Genomic DNA, 15,885 nt, shown 5'->3' on the forward strand with positions numbered 1-15,885 from the left:
AAGGTACTCGAGGCTAGTGCTGTATCGTGAATAAGTCACGGCTGAAGAGCGTTGTTAGGCACGACGCAAAGCGTCGCATAGCCTCTTGTACCTTACTGCTTACGTATAATATATAGTTGTTTATTCTGATTACTAATATTAGTAAATGTAACTTAATATATTTATAATATGAATCTGTATCTTTATTTACAGTAACATTTACTTATTAATATTTATATTTTTCTGTATATATACACACTGGTGTCCAATAAATTCATATTATAAAAATATTAGTTTATTCTGTGTATGTACAGAATAAACAGTCATATATTTGTAATATGAATCTATTTATTGAAGATCAGTCTGCTCTATGTCATATATTTATATTTTATAAATTTTGTTTATTATTATTATTATTATTATTATTATTATCAGTTTTATATAATGTATTTAGCTTTTTTTTCTGTGGTAGGCTTGTTTGTGAGAGTGTGTGTCCATGTGCCTTGTTGTTTTCCTGTTTGTGTTGTAACCCCAATATGACCAGATAATGTCATTACATTACAACACTTTGAAACAATATAGTAGGTCTCTTCTTTATATATTTGTGCGTATGTGTACTTGAGCATGTCCCTAGTGGAACTCTATACACAAACCAGCTGAAAGAGAATGGGAGAGGAGGTTCAACCACTCGAGGGACTTGGCCCTGTTAATGAACACTCTGCACTGGCAGGGAGGCCCAGTCTGATCAAAAATACATACAGAGCACAGCACAGAGCGGCCCAGTGCTGCGGCCAAGAGATGCCTGAACTTACACACACCCCAAGCTTTTGAAACCAGGACTTTGCTCTCAGAGAAGACTGCTCGGTACTCTGTTGCTGTCCCAATAGAAAATGTTATACTAGCTTATCATAAAAGCAGTACCCTTAAGGTTCAGGCATTCCCCCTCGTACATGTCTCTTTTTCCAACAAGCATTTGATTTATTTTGCTTTTGTTTATTTCAACAAATTTATTTTTCTGCTGTGATACTAAATATGGAAGCACATGGAAAACAAACAGTGATACTTTCCTCATTCTTTAAACAGGCATCCACTGTGACAGCATCTGCCCTCAAGGCTTCTGGGGGCCTAACTGCTCCATGACCTGCTCGTGCCAGAATGGAGGCTCCTGCTCTCCTGAAGACGGAACCTGCGTGTGCGCTCCTGGCTACCGTGGGACTTCCTGCAAAAGAAGTAAGCTTCTTCTCAACTTCCTTTCTCCTTCCAATGACACTCTTTACACAGTGTCACCTTCTCAAAGCTTGTCACATAAGTGTTTGATTTGAACACACTTCAAACAAGACGATAAACAACTGGTGGGAATGAGAGGGGGTCACGACTGTTACATCCAGACGCTGACCCTCCGGGAGTGGAGTGGGGACGGTTGAAGAGGGAAGCATTTAGTGAAGAGTCATGAACATGTGTGAGCAAATCTTTAATCACACACATCTTAATCACTTCAGCCCTGGATTGCTGTAGAGATGCAGTGTCCATGTGGGGCTCTCATCAGCCTCTCCATGAGGAGAAGTGTTTACTCGACCTCTCAGGGGGGGTCTTCTTAAGACACTGTCTCGCTCTTGCTGTCTCTCTTTACCACACTGTGCCCTCAACAAATAAGCTGACTGATTGCTGGTCATTTTCAAGGATCACAAACAGGAAATACTATAACAGTTAGTCTGTATATGGTAGGAGGCAGGTACATTTCAGAAAAACATGTCCAGGTTACTATCTATATATCTATCTATCTAACTGTTTGTTTTTATGAAATACATTTTAAATAAAATGAATAAATACGTTTATCTAAAAAGTTTCATTACCTTAATGCGTCTGGGTGTTTTACTTTTGAGGGGTTTTTCCATTATTAGCATTGAGTCTCATTATATTAAAATTTTTATTTTAATAGTAATTGTTACTCCATTACAGAAAAAATATGAATAAAATGTTTGTTTGTTTTTGTTTCAGAAAAGAAATAAAGACATTGTTATAACATTCAACGTGAATACAGTGGTTCACGAGAATACTTTTTGTGCGCAAAAAAAAAAAAACGACTTTATTCGACTTTATTCAACAAATTCGTCATTGACAGTCCATGCAACTACCACTTTGTCACTTCAAAAAGTTCACAAAGAGAACGTAAAACAAATCCATATGAATCGAGCGGTTTAGTCAAAATTTTCTGAAGAGACTCGATCGCTTTATATGATTGAATTTAGGCTTTTGTTCTCATATACGGTACACATTGATCAGCGAACACATAAAGAAGCTCAATCGTACTTGCTTGATGTGTGAGAACAAAAATAATTGGCTCTTGCGGAAGCTCAAATGTGCTGCGTAACACGAGAATGAACCTCATTGGTTCTCACGTCAATAGGGCTGCAAAAAACGATTATTTTGATAATCAATTAATCTAATGATTATTGGAAACGATTAATCGACTAATCGTTGATTATTTTTGTGACATTGTTTGCAAGCTGTTTTATTGACGTCTTTCTGAATCTCTGATTAAGTGATTACATTAGAGATGGATTCATTTCAGTAAGTTGTACTGTATCTTTTAACATACTTTTTGATGTTCATTCATGTGTATTTCATGCTGTAAAAGTAGAAAAGAGGAAGAGATAATAGGTTCATGTGCTGCCAAAACCACATGTAATGTTTGAAATCCATAGTAAAACTGACAGTTTAAAAGCTGAAACTTTGTTTTATATCAAAAGTAACCTGTTCTGTCTTATCTGACAGCGCGCTGTCTGTGTCCTCTTTGATCTGCGATGCATCTTTCACTGCATGAGAAAATGGACGTGTGGTGTGAGAACAGTGTCAATTGCATGAGTTTGAATGAACAAGAGTTGGTGGCCCTTCAAGACAGCATTATTTTTTTGTAGTTATTTTAAACTTTTCCACATTTTACATTTTATGGTTTCTTTTGCACTCCGAAGAGCTGTGTCTTCTTCTATTGGATTGGATCCAGGAGGACTGCATTACAGTATTGTGCTACAGCGCCCCACTGGTCAAACCGCGTTATTGCAGGCCCTTCAAATAAGACATATGAGATCAAAAGACTACTCGACAAAAAAAAAAAAAAAAAAGGTTGATAATTTTTTTGTCGATAATGTCGACTAATCATTTCAGAACTACATGTCAAGCAAGCAGCTTGAGCTTCCGTTTACTATAACTAATGTGTGCATTCATGACTTTTTATATGTGAATAAAAGCCTAAATTAAATCTGTTCATCATATAAAGTGATCATGTCTCTTCAGAAAATTTGGACTAAACCGCTCAATTTATATGGATTAGTTTAATCCATATAAATTGGATTAATTACATGGATAAACTTCTTGAAGCAGCAAATTTGTAGTTGTGTGTACGGTCAGTGGAGGGACTGAAATCTCTCAGATTTCATTGAAATATCTTAATTTGTGCTTCGAAGATGAACGAAAGTATTACAGGTATGAAATGACATGAGGGTGAGTAATTGATGACATTTTTTTTTTTTTTTTTTCATTTTTGGGTAAACTAACGCTTTAAGCAAAATATAAATTATTATATATTTCTCTTGATTTTGGGGTGAAAAATGATCCAGACATGTTTCATGAGATTTCACCCAGTGAGGAGTTGTGAGTGCAAGTGTGTGTGTGCGTGTTCAAAGATTACAGAGAGAAGGGAAAGGGAATGTGATTAATCTTCACCACACTGTTCGTTGTTGTACAATTATCTTAATTACAAAGGCCCACCACCCATGGTGGAAAGGTCAGCACACACTACTCTCCTGCATTACACAAAGCTACGGCAATTAAAGCGAATCAAGACTCTAATGAAGAAAAATGACCCACAGAAGCTTCCGTCTCGGACAGAGCTGAGTGACAGAGACAGACTGAGCCCTCATGCTCTGTGAAACAAATGAGCCGGACCATGAGGCCGACAAAACCCCCTCATTATTTCTAACTATATTAGTTCTACAGGTGACAGTGTCTCCTTGATTTAGGGTTAAACTATAGTACCCGGGCCGGAGGAATGTTTCAAATCTCAGTTGGCCATAGATGATAACATTTTTGTAATGGTTAAATGAAGTGCTCAATTATATTTATTTACACTACCTTTTAAAAGTTTGGGGTCTGCTAGTTTTTTTAATGTTTTGTTAAGAAGTCGCTTATGCTCAAAAATATAGTACAAACAGTAATACTGTGAAATACTATTACAATTTAAAAGAACTGTTTTCTATTTTAATATATTTCAAATTTATTCCTGTGATCAAAGCTGAATTTTCAGCATCATTATTCCAGTTTTCAGTGTCACATGATTCTTCAGAAATCATTCTAATATGCTGATTTGCTGCTCAAGAAACATTTATTATCAATATTGAAAACAGCTTAATATTTGTATGAAAAACATGTTTTTTTTTCCAAGATTCTTTGATTAATAGAAAGCTCAAAAGAAAAGCATTTAAAATATAAATCTTTTGTAACATTATACATTTCTTTTCTAATAATAAATATAATAATAATAAATCAATAGTCAAAATAAAAAATAATCACACTGACTCCAAACTTTTACAGAGTAGAGTAAATACATTTATTTATTTATTTTCTGGGTAACGAGACAAAAATGTTAAAGATTCTAATAGATATATGAATGTTCTTTGTGCAATGCATTATAAAATATTTTTTGTAACTGCCTGTGTGTGATTATGCGGATGTGTATTTATATTTTCCATTTGTGTCTAATTTCTATTTTGTCTTTCTTTGCTTTCCCACTAAATCTTTCCTTCCATATGTCTGTCATCCTTTCTGTTTTGTTCCTCCCCTTCACTTCCTGTCCTTTGCCCGTGACAGTTTGCCCTCCTGGTTTCTATGGGCACCGCTGCAGCCAGTCATGCCCACAGTGTGTGCACAGCACTGGGCCATGCCACCACGTCACGGGTCACTGTGAGTGCCTGGCCGGCTTCTTCGGCTCACTTTGCAACCAAGGCAAGTAGCTCTCGTTCTTCTCCCTCAATTTCTCTGCTTTCTCTCTCTATTTTTCTCTCTTCCTCACCCATAGACCCCCCTTAGATCCTTGGAGGCTAGTTCTGCATGGAGAGAGGTACGAGAGAAGTATAGTCACACCACTGTCTGACTATCTTTACTATAATTACAGTATTGTTCATTTGAAAACTCACTATAACTAAATCAATACACCAAGGTATCCATTTCTCATGATAATGTGCCAGAAATACACAGTTTCTGCAAAACTTGACACATTCTTGTTGCTTCCACACAAATTGCAGTTCTGGTGGAATTTTTTGCACATCTCTCAGGGACTAATGTGGGAGTGTTTCGGGCCAGTTGATGGAACTGTCACTGTCAATAATTATTATGCCTTGAAAACTTTTTGTGTATTGAAAACTGTTGTTGCAAATTCTGCTGTTTTAAACTTGTCACCAAGGTAACATTATCTAGTTGGCTGACATGGATTAACATATTGTTTTGTTTAGTTTGTGGGAACAACTTGTAGTGATAGTCTTGAAAGCATCAGTAAAAACTCAAATTACAGCAATTTGTTTCGCAGCAATAGTGTACTGATGAATTGTAGCTGTTATGGAGTTACCTTGGATGTATAGTGTTTATAATTTAAAAAAAAGTTATTTTTTAGTTGTAATGTACAGAGCCCCGCACATGATGTGGGAAAAAAATATATATATTGTGGCCACGACTTACTTACGTCAGCACTAATTCGTTCCCTCATTTTAAGTAAATCGTGCGCATGATATAATAATTTGTTCCCTCATTTTACTAAATCGTGCACACAATATAATAATTTGTTTCCTTGTTTTACTAAATTGTGCACACAATATAATAATTTGTTCCCCTTGTTTTAGTTAAATCAAAACGAGGGAACAAATTAGTACAATGTGGCCATGATTTACTAGATCGCGGGAGCGAATTTTTATATTGTGCACGCAATTTAGTAAAATGAGGGAATTAATTATCATGTCATGCGCATGATTTACTTAAAACAAGGGAACGAATTAGTAAATCATGGCCACGATTTACTAAAATGAGAGAACTAATTCTTAATTTGTGGCCACCAGTAAAATTGATAAAAATTTGGAACCAAAAATTATTCAGACACTTTGACCTGACCATGTTTTGCTTAAGTGTTATCTGACATAATTAAGATTAATTTTTTTCTGACACTGAGATCTTGTCATATTTTATTACCATTTTTTTAAACTATAGTGAATAAACTGTATTAATGAATGAAATGTTCAAGGTGTCTGAATAAATTTTAACCATAACCATATAAAGCAGGTAACACTTCTTGAGGCAATTCACACAAACTGTAATGGCATCACACCAAAGGTATTTCCTTCTAGTTGCTGCTTCCCCTGCTGATGAACCAGAGTGAACCAGAATCCACTGTTATGTAGATGAAATCATGTATTACAATTGTGTACTTTTAAGCAAGTTGTCTATTTGTACTTAGTTTAAGTAGACACTGCCAAAAATGTATTGTTTACATGTATTTTGATTGGTGTGTAAAAATGGTCTTGTGGGTCTTTTTTGGTTTATATACATAAATGTTGCACATAAATGTCGGTTTACCCCTTTCAGCCTACCTGTCACCTAAAATGAGCTGTACTCGACCCGCATGGCACCTCATGCCATTCTGTGTGTGTGTGTGTGTGTGTGTGTGTGTGTGCTGCCACTGGCAACATGCCCAACCGCAGAACGCCACGCTGACTCTGCGCCTCCGCCGTACTGAAAATAATTGGCATTATCACTGACACTCTGACAAATAACCTTCAGAGGAAATCTGAATATTGCTGAGCTCATTCTTCTGAGCGGGACACAAACACTGAAGAGTCAGGTCAATATCACCGGTTTCCGTTTTTTTGTTGAGCTCCTGTGGAAAACCAGAGACAGTGTAGAAACAATAATTTGTTAATTTCCACTAATATACTTCATGCTTCAAGATTTACGTCTAGGAGGTCTATAATACCTGGAGAGAGCTATCCGTTAACATTCTTATCCATCACGATGGCAGTTGCGCTGCTTAGGCATAACCCCAAGAAGTGCACAGTTTGAAATCTGCCATCTTCTGCTAATTGCAAAACATCTACTATAATATAATGACATATCTGCAATATATATGTTGCTTGCAAAACAAATTTATTTCGTCAGAAAGCATGGAAACTTTTGAATGGCTGTCAATGGAAAAAGATACAATGAAAATGTCATAGTTCTGCCAGCAGAGGTTGATTAGCCAAACCCTGAGCCCTTGATTTACTTTTCCAAGGGTTCATTTTTCTACTGTGATTTTCACTTTTTCTGAAGTTATTCAAATGAAGCTCCTCGCTATCCTTGTACACTAAAGAGCGCCATAAATATTGACTTCGTGTTGACTGTTATATAGACATAGTTACGGGATTTTAAGTTAAGTTTCAGGTCAATGAGGCAGATTTCCAACTAATAAACCCTAACACTCACTTCCCACTCCACAGCACCCAACTGAGACGTCCAGATGAAATATAGATAGACCATCTCATAATAATTAACCAGTCTTTTCATGAATTAAGGAAAGGCAGCATGAATATATAGAATTCACTTTCATTGCTTTCAGAGCTGTCTCGTGAATAAATATTTAATATGTTAAAGCAGAAGAAGGAGAAGGTTCGAGAAAAGGCTTGTTTTAATTTGTCCAGATCATAATTACTGGAAGAAAGGCAGGCCTCGGGGGGATCGTGGCTAGCCCACATACCTACTTTTTTGTAGTTTGGTTTATGTCGGCGTCCTCGTATGTCTTGAGCCCACGTTCACCCGTCTCAAAGCGAACTAATGAACTTCAGCTAGTCACAGTTGGAATGAAACGGAGCCCGTGACATGAGGGGGCCACTAGCTAATAAGAGGAAGCTTTGAGTTAGTTGAAAGAGTTTCCACAAAATGAGAAGAGTGTGGAAATATAATTATTAAAAGCCAGTGGCTTAAAGATTTAGCTTCAGCTTCACCTCAATGGACGATTCATCTAAATGGAACATCTGATTGTGTTGTGTGGCCGTATTTCAGCTCTCATGAGAAGTTGAAGACATGTATGTTGTCTTCCACAAGGGAGGAAAAAGGACGTATCTCATTCTATTTACCTTGCTGTGAACTCAAGAAGGGAGAGGGGTGCAAAACATGATGGGCTTTAAACTAAACTGAAATTTCTAATTGAGGCAAGTGTCAGAGTGTGGTGAAATATTCATTTTATTAAAAATGTACACAAGCTGTATTTTTAATTTTGTAGTACATCAGTCGAACCTATTCTTGACGGTGCCGAGCGAAGCTGGCAAACACGGATAATTGGACCGTGTGACAGAAGCACATGTTTGAAGGGTGATTCAGCTTTGAAGTGCACACAGACTCATGACTTACAATCACTCTTGCACGTGTCACTCTGGTTTATCATCAGTTACTACTCATGCAGCAGAACTTAAAATCGCAAATCATGACATCTGTGATCTATGAAAAGTTTTAAATGGTGGATTGCAAGATGTTACAGTAAAGTTTAAAGTTCAGAAAACTGTAGTACTTTAGTACACTTAACAATTATCCTAAATTCTTCTAAATTACTTTTATTCAAGTCAAAAATATTATTTAACATCACTGGATCAACTGTTCAAAAGTTGAATTAATACTTTACTAAGCAAGGATGCATTAAATTGATTAAAAGTGACAGTAAAGACATTTATAAACCATGTTTCCACAAAAATATTAAAGGATTAGTTCACCCAAAAATGAAAATTCTGTCATTAATTACTCACCCTCATGTCGTTCCACACCCGTAAGACCTTCGTTTGTCTTCGGAACACAAATTAAGATATTTTTGATAAAATCTGATGGCTCAGTGAGGCCTGCATCGCCAGCAAGACAATTAACACTTTCAAATGCCCAGAAAGCTACAAAAGACATATTTAAAACAGTTCATGTGACTACAGTGGTTCAACCTTAATGTTATGAAGCAATGAGAATAATTTTGTGCACCAAAAAAAACAAAATAACGACTTTATTCAACAATCTCTAGTGATGGACGATTTCAAAAGCTTTGAAGCTTTACGAATCTTTTGTTTCGAATCAGTGGTTCGGAGCGTGTATCAAACTGCCAAAGTCACGCCCCCCAGTGGTGAACCATTGAAATTTCGAAACACTTATAACGTAACAAAGCCTCGTTTACTGAAATCACTTGACTTTGGCAGTTTGATACATGCTCCGAACCACTGATTTGAAACAAAAGTTTCGTAAAGCTTCAAAGTTTCATGAAACAGTGTTTTGAAATCGCCCATCACTAGATATTGTTGAATAAAGTTGTTATTTTGTTTTTTTGGTGCACAAAAAGTATTTGCGTCGCTTCATAACATTAAGGTTGAACCACTGTAGTCACATGAACTGTTTTAAATATGTCTTTAGTAGCTTTCTGGGCATCTGAAAGTGTTAATTGTCTTGCTGTAAATGGAGGCCTCACTGAGCCATCGGATTTTATCAAAAATATCTTAATTTGTGTTCCAAAGATGAACGAAGGTCTTGCGAGTTTGGAACGACATGAGGGTGAGTAATTAATGACCAAATTTACATTTTTGGGTGAATTAACCTTTTAAGCAGCACAACAGATTTCAACATTTATAATAAGAAATGTTTCTTGAGCTCCAAATCAGTACAATAGAATGATTTCTGAAGGATCATGTGACACTGAAGACAAAACAAAAATCATCTCCTTGTCATCTCCTGAATAAATGATGTTTTAAAATATATTAAAAGAGAAAACTTGTTATAGTTATTCTTAAATTTGTAATAATATTTCACAATATTATTATTTTTACTGTATTTTCAATCAAATAATTGCAGCCTTGGTGAGCAGAAGAGCATTTCGTCTTTTCAAAACTGTGGTAGACAGGGATGGTACTGCAGTAGAGTATAAGAAATAATCATTCGTTTTTTCATCATTTCAATCATTTTGCTTAGTGCTGACACACTTCACCTTCACATCACTGAGAAAGCAAAAGCTATTTCGGAAAGATCTGTAATTTGAATGCAAATGTTTGACTCAAAAACATTACTGTGGACAAATATCAGTGTAAGGAATAAAAACATTGTTAGCATCCTATAGATATTCTATGAATACCACTGAAAGAATGACTCACAGGTTTAAGTGTTGTGCTTTGTGTCTGTGTTACATGGTTTTTGTCCCGTCAGTGTGTCCCAGTGGCAAATTCGGGAAAGCCTGTGCTGAGATCTGTCTGTGCACTAACAATGGCACCTGCAACCCCATTGACGGCTCTTGCCAGTGCTTCCCAGGTTGGACTGGAGACGACTGTTCACAGAGTATGAACCAATTTGTCTTTCTCTCCGTTTTTGTCTTTAGTTTCACCCTTTTATTTCTTGTACCCTTTGTGTTTAGTCCTACTACTCTGTCCCATCCACTTTCATCCATTTCTCTTTCATGGGCGTCTCATGTCATAGTGCCATGTAAATCATGACCACGTCCATTTTTCTTTGACAAATACCCCACAAGCACCGCTGATGGAGACCAACAGTTTCCTCAATAAATTACTTGATAGCACACTCTCAATAATTTACACAGCGCAGGAGAGCGACAATATGAAATAGAGACGAGAGCAACAATGTCCCGGAGAATTTATCGCTTATTCGCTCTTCTCCCTCCCTTCTCGAGCTGTTAATCTAACGCTGTTTGCTGTAAGTGAAGGGGTGAGGATTGGCTGTGGGAAAAGTGAAGGATTTCAATTATTACTGTAATTCCAAACAGTGACATTTTCAGTTTTAAATTGACTAAAAGGTCTATACTGTAGCTACAGCCCTCATTTCAATGTGATTTATTATTTTGGCTTTTTATTTGCAAAACATGCAAATTTTACATCAAATGCATCATTTTGTATATGTTATGTCAATTAGGGGCCTGTAAATGTGTGTTTACACGCGTGTTTTATATTAAAACACAATACACATGTGTCTTAGTCTTTATTTGACGGTGTCTCTGGCTCCGCAGTTTGTCCCATAGGCCAGTGGGGCCCTGACTGCTTGAACTCATGTAACTGTCACAACGGAGCCCAATGTAGTGCCTACGATGGAGAGTGCAGGTGCAGCCTGGGCTGGACCGGCCTCTACTGCACGCAGCGTGAGTCTCCCTTGCACACAGATACACACACATTCACAGTTATTACATGTACAAACAAACCTCTGTTATACACATATACAAACACTCTCTCCCGCACACGTAATGAACATAAAGTGACACAGTGACATCTGTTGGCAGTTTTTCAGAACTGCACCAGAGAGTTGTGAAATCTCATGATGTTATGATGCCACAGAGTGGTCCTTAATAATAAATGCACGTTTTTTCATGTCAGTCATTTAACTCATTATATGACCTTGCTCAAGGCTGAAATCAAAAACCATCAGCATCACGCCTGCTAAAAACAAAATCCATCTTTCATTCATTACGTCAATCATTTCTTGATCCCTCCTCTGCTGACAATCTGTTTGAAACTTTTTTTTTATGACGGCAGTGATAACTCTTTCTTGAGGGGTGATGAAATCAGTTTGTGTTTTGCTGCAATGTTTGCTCCAGTAGGCTTGTTATCTTTAGTGGACAGACTGTCTTTGCGTGTTTTTGTGTATTTATGTACTGTACTTGTGTTTGTCTATGAATTGCTATTAGTGTCCGAGGCCGTTGTGAAGGGGGAAACACTGCCTAATACAGTTAAATTTGGTACACGTTACAATAAATTCTGGTCATTTGCCGAATTCGAATGTTGCGGCTTCTTTTACACTCTGGGTTTCCTGTTGCTGGCGCCATCAGCATACACCAACTGTGTGTTGTAGGTTAATGTGATGTAGCAGGATATCTCTTTCCTTCAGGCTGTCCCTCAGGGTTTTATGGGCGAGACTGTGCAGAAGTGTGCCGCTGTCAAAATGGAGCCGACTGTGATCATATCACTGGCCAGTGTGCCTGTCGGACTGGCTTTATTGGGACCAACTGTGAACAGAGTGAGTGTTGTAGCCTCTTTAAGAATGTTGTGTTCTTGTGTTAGGGGGTTGTGAGAATGTCAGTTCGAAAGAGACATTTAGCTGCCCTGATGAGGTTGATGATGGTTGTAATTTATGATTTGTGTGTGTGTGTGCATGCTTGTGTGTGTGTTCCCCATCCACCATCTCAGGCAGTCGATCACAACATTTGTCTGAGTGCTTGTTTTACACAGTGTTTAGCAGGGGTGTTTGATTAATTGTGTTTGTGTATGTGTTTTTGTACAGAGTGTCCTCCCGGGACATTTGGCTATGGCTGTCAGCAGCTGTGTGAATGTATGAACAACGCCACCTGTGACTATGTGACCGGAACGTGCTACTGCAGCCCGGGATACAAAGGAATCCGCTGTGACCAGGGTAACACTCTCTTTTATGTCCTTTTTGATGGAAAATTCCAAACATTTATACTAAATGAAGGAACTGGATAAATTCTTTTGACTTGAGCCTCAAAGTAACTACATAGCAAATCCTTGGCAACAACCTAGAACACACTAGCAACCACATAGCAGCATGTTAACCAATCCGACCCTTTAGTATCTGCAAAGAACACTTTAGGAACTACATAGCAACACAGTAACAACCACTCAGGCCTGTTCACACCAAGCACAATAACTATAAAGATATTGATAAAGATATAGTTCTAAAAATCGTTCTAAATATAAAAGAATAGCACTGTCCACACCACAGCTATAACGATAACCAATATCGTTGGGATCACTTTCAGAACAATTTTTTTTCCAGCTGTTGAACAATAAAACACTGACAGCCAATCAGAATCCATTCAAATTCAAGGGCTCACCCATTTAAAATGGCAGACGACATTGCGGAGAAGTTAATCGACAAGGTCCAGAAAAAGCCACCACTGTTCGTGAAGTCAACCCCTCTTTTCAAGGATACTTTAAAGAAAATGGATATATGGAAAACAATCGGTCATACCCTCGGAATAACTGTTGAGAAGTATTAACGATGAGATCGTTATGCTAGGCTAGCAAACAGTGTAACATAAAATGCCCTTTGGTATCCAGCGCTAGTTTCTTCTTTGTCTTGCTTCCTTTGTTGCAGTGAAAAAGACTAGGCATTGTTTTTATTCCACTATATTGACTTTGTTAGCTAAATTCAGTTAGATTAGATCGATTACACTAGCTACTCACTCGAAACATTGCATGCTGAAGACATATGCTGGTTAAAGCCATGTAAATGCAACAAAAACATGTTGTACACACTTTGAAACCGCAGCGCGTGAGCTTAGAATAAACAGACTGTTAACGTTCGTTGGTGTGGGTGCAAATATAGTTACCGTTCTTGGTGTGAACGGGCCTTTAGACTCTTAGCAACCACACAGAACATCTTTGGAACTACATATAAACACACCAACAGTGTTGAAGAAAGTTACTTTTAAAAGTAATGCATTACAATATTGCGTTACTCCCTAAAAAAAGTAAATAATTGCATTACTTTTTTATGGAAAGTAATGTTAAGTTTTTTTGCGTTACTTTTTCTCACCTGGGCTGGGCTTGATGTTTGTTTTTTAATAACAAAAATGTAAAAGAAAAGTTCTATTTTTGGCAAATGTAAAGGCCCTTTCACACCAAAAGAGAAATGTATAAGCCTCAGGCTGAAGGAAATCCAAATTCATGCCTGTACAGTAGAGGGAGTAGCTCAAACAAACCTTTCAGCTGTGCTGCCGTTCTGGATTGCAGAAGAATAGGATGCAGCAGAGGAAAGGTCTTCAGCAATAAAAACAAAAAATGAAACACAAATGTGTTGTTTATCTAAAGTAATTTTGATTATTAGCATAGCTGAATTGGATCATCAAAGGTCAGCAGCAAAGACAGTGGTTAATAAAGTGAGATTAAATGCATAAAGTATATTTGTGTAATTTAACATATTTAATTATAGTTTTTATTCATTTATAATTCTGCTTTTGTGCAAGTGAGATGAGTATGCATGCTTACATTTAGTTTAGAGCTATAATAACCATGTTTACACAGCACACACAAAGTCTCTGCACTTACGATTCTCTCAACATGGGGACAGGAGAGCTGTCAATAATGGGAAAACATAGTAACTTTGAAAAAGTAACTCAGTTATTTTGTTGTAAATTTAAAAGTAATGTATTACTTTATTAGTTACTTGAAAAAAAGTAATCTGATTACATAACTCCCCACGCTGCACACCAACAACTACTCAGACTCTTAGAAACTCCCTGGCAACCGCAAGTACAATAAACAAGATTTTGATATTTTATAAAGAAAATATGAGTGGTGTACCATTTTGTGGTGTCTGCTATCGTACATGAAACAATAGATTAGCATGCATGAGATAATTCTTTTGTACCTGTACTTGTTGGAATTAAGTACTCTGATCTACTGTACTTGATTTCAACATAATCATATTCTGTGTCCCAGCGGCTCTAGTGATGGAGGAGCTGAACCCCTACACTAAGATCAGTCCCGCTCTGGGTTCAGAGCGCCAGTCCGCGGGTGCTGTCATGGGCATCATCTTCCTGCTCCTGATCATCATGGCCATGCTCAGCTTGTTTGTTTGGTTCAGACAAAGACAGAGAGACAAAGGCCAGGACATGCCTAGTGTCTCATACACACCAGCCCTGCGTGTCACCAACACTGACTACTCCCTCTCTGGTGAGAACCTCCTTTGAGACTAATCATCAAATATTGAATAAGCTGCTATGAACAACTTAAGATGCTTTTTACAAATATGACTTATATAGTACATATTTTTGAATGGTGTGTAAAGTGGCATTTCTGTCTGCTCAGTAATTGACAGTAAAAGCAGCATTGCATTATGGTATCCATAGTGCTACCACACTTTTCATACTGTATGCTGATAGCCTTTGCTGAAGTATATTTTAATAATGTGAAAATACTGCATATCTATGGTCTTTTTTATACCAGCTGCATAGACACTAGTTTTATTGATGTGGCAATAAATGGCTCCACCAATTCCATTAAGTATCATGAATTTCTGTCCATTAACAGGATGTCATGCATTATGAGACGGGAGTTTGTATACTTGTACAGTGTGATATGTAGGAGTTTTGAATGCTGCTGTCATGCTCTCCCAACCTAGAAACATCTCAGAGCAGCAGCAGTGGCCAGTGCTTCTCCAATCCCAGCTACCACACTGTGGCACAGTGCAACATCTCATCCTCCATCACAAACAACCTGGACGGCACTCTCACTCTTAAGGTGAGCACATTAGGGTCACGACTCCATGTAGGTTTCGCTAGATGAACCATTTTCAAAAACTATTTTTTTTTTCAAGCATCATTTTATGGCCATAGTAGCTGCTCTTGTGCTTGGAATATTACTTAAAAATACATATCCTACAACATGACCCAAAAACAAGGGCGAACTCTGCATATTCACTCCTTTAGGCTTATTTCTTGAAGGGAGGATTCAGCATTAATTTGCATCAAGATGGAATAATGATCCGAAGTTGGATATAAAGTTGTGCAGTTTTAGTTATAATGCCAGACTTTGACACGCTGTGTGACTTTCACTACCATTAGAAAGTTTGAGGTCAGTGAGATATTTTTTATCTAAAAGGATGCATTCAATTGATCAAAAGTGACAGCTAAGATATTTATAATGTTACAAAAGTTTTCTATTTCAAATAAATGCTGTTCTGTTTATGAAAGAATCCTGAAAAATGTATCACAGTTTCTACATAAATATTAAGTTAAATATGTGCTAACTGTTTTCAACATTGATAATAATAAGAAATGTTTTTTGAGCAGTAAATCAGCATATTAGAATGATTTCTGAAAGATCATGTGACACTGATGACTGGAGT

General features: G+C 37.2%; 1 protein-coding gene across 3 annotated transcripts in view; it reads left to right on the top strand.

Moving 5' to 3' along the window:
* Positions 1-15,885, top strand: part of megf11 (multiple EGF-like-domains 11) — a 128,306-nt gene that overhangs the window by 98,864 nt on the left and 13,557 nt on the right. The window contains exons 15-22 of one of the 3 annotated variants that reach the window (XM_051869893.1): positions 1,063-1,209; positions 4,846-4,980; positions 10,222-10,350; positions 11,033-11,161; positions 11,905-12,033; positions 12,298-12,426; positions 14,478-14,711; positions 15,160-15,278. In XM_051869893.1, the coding sequence (XP_051725853.1) occupies positions 1,063-1,209; positions 4,846-4,980; positions 10,222-10,350; positions 11,033-11,161; positions 11,905-12,033; positions 12,298-12,426; positions 14,478-14,711; positions 15,160-15,278 (1,151 nt within the window). The remainder of the gene's footprint in view (positions 1-1,062; positions 1,210-4,845; positions 4,981-10,221; positions 10,351-11,032; positions 11,162-11,904; positions 12,034-12,297; positions 12,427-14,477; positions 14,712-15,159; positions 15,279-15,885) is intronic. The other 2 variants (XM_051869896.1, XM_051869895.1) reach the window with 2 other exon arrangements.

Source organism: Ctenopharyngodon idella, chromosome 18 (assembly GCF_019924925.1).
Source record: "Ctenopharyngodon idella isolate HZGC_01 chromosome 18, HZGC01, whole genome shotgun sequence".
Classification (NCBI taxonomy): domain Eukaryota; kingdom Metazoa; phylum Chordata; class Actinopteri; order Cypriniformes; family Xenocyprididae; genus Ctenopharyngodon; species Ctenopharyngodon idella.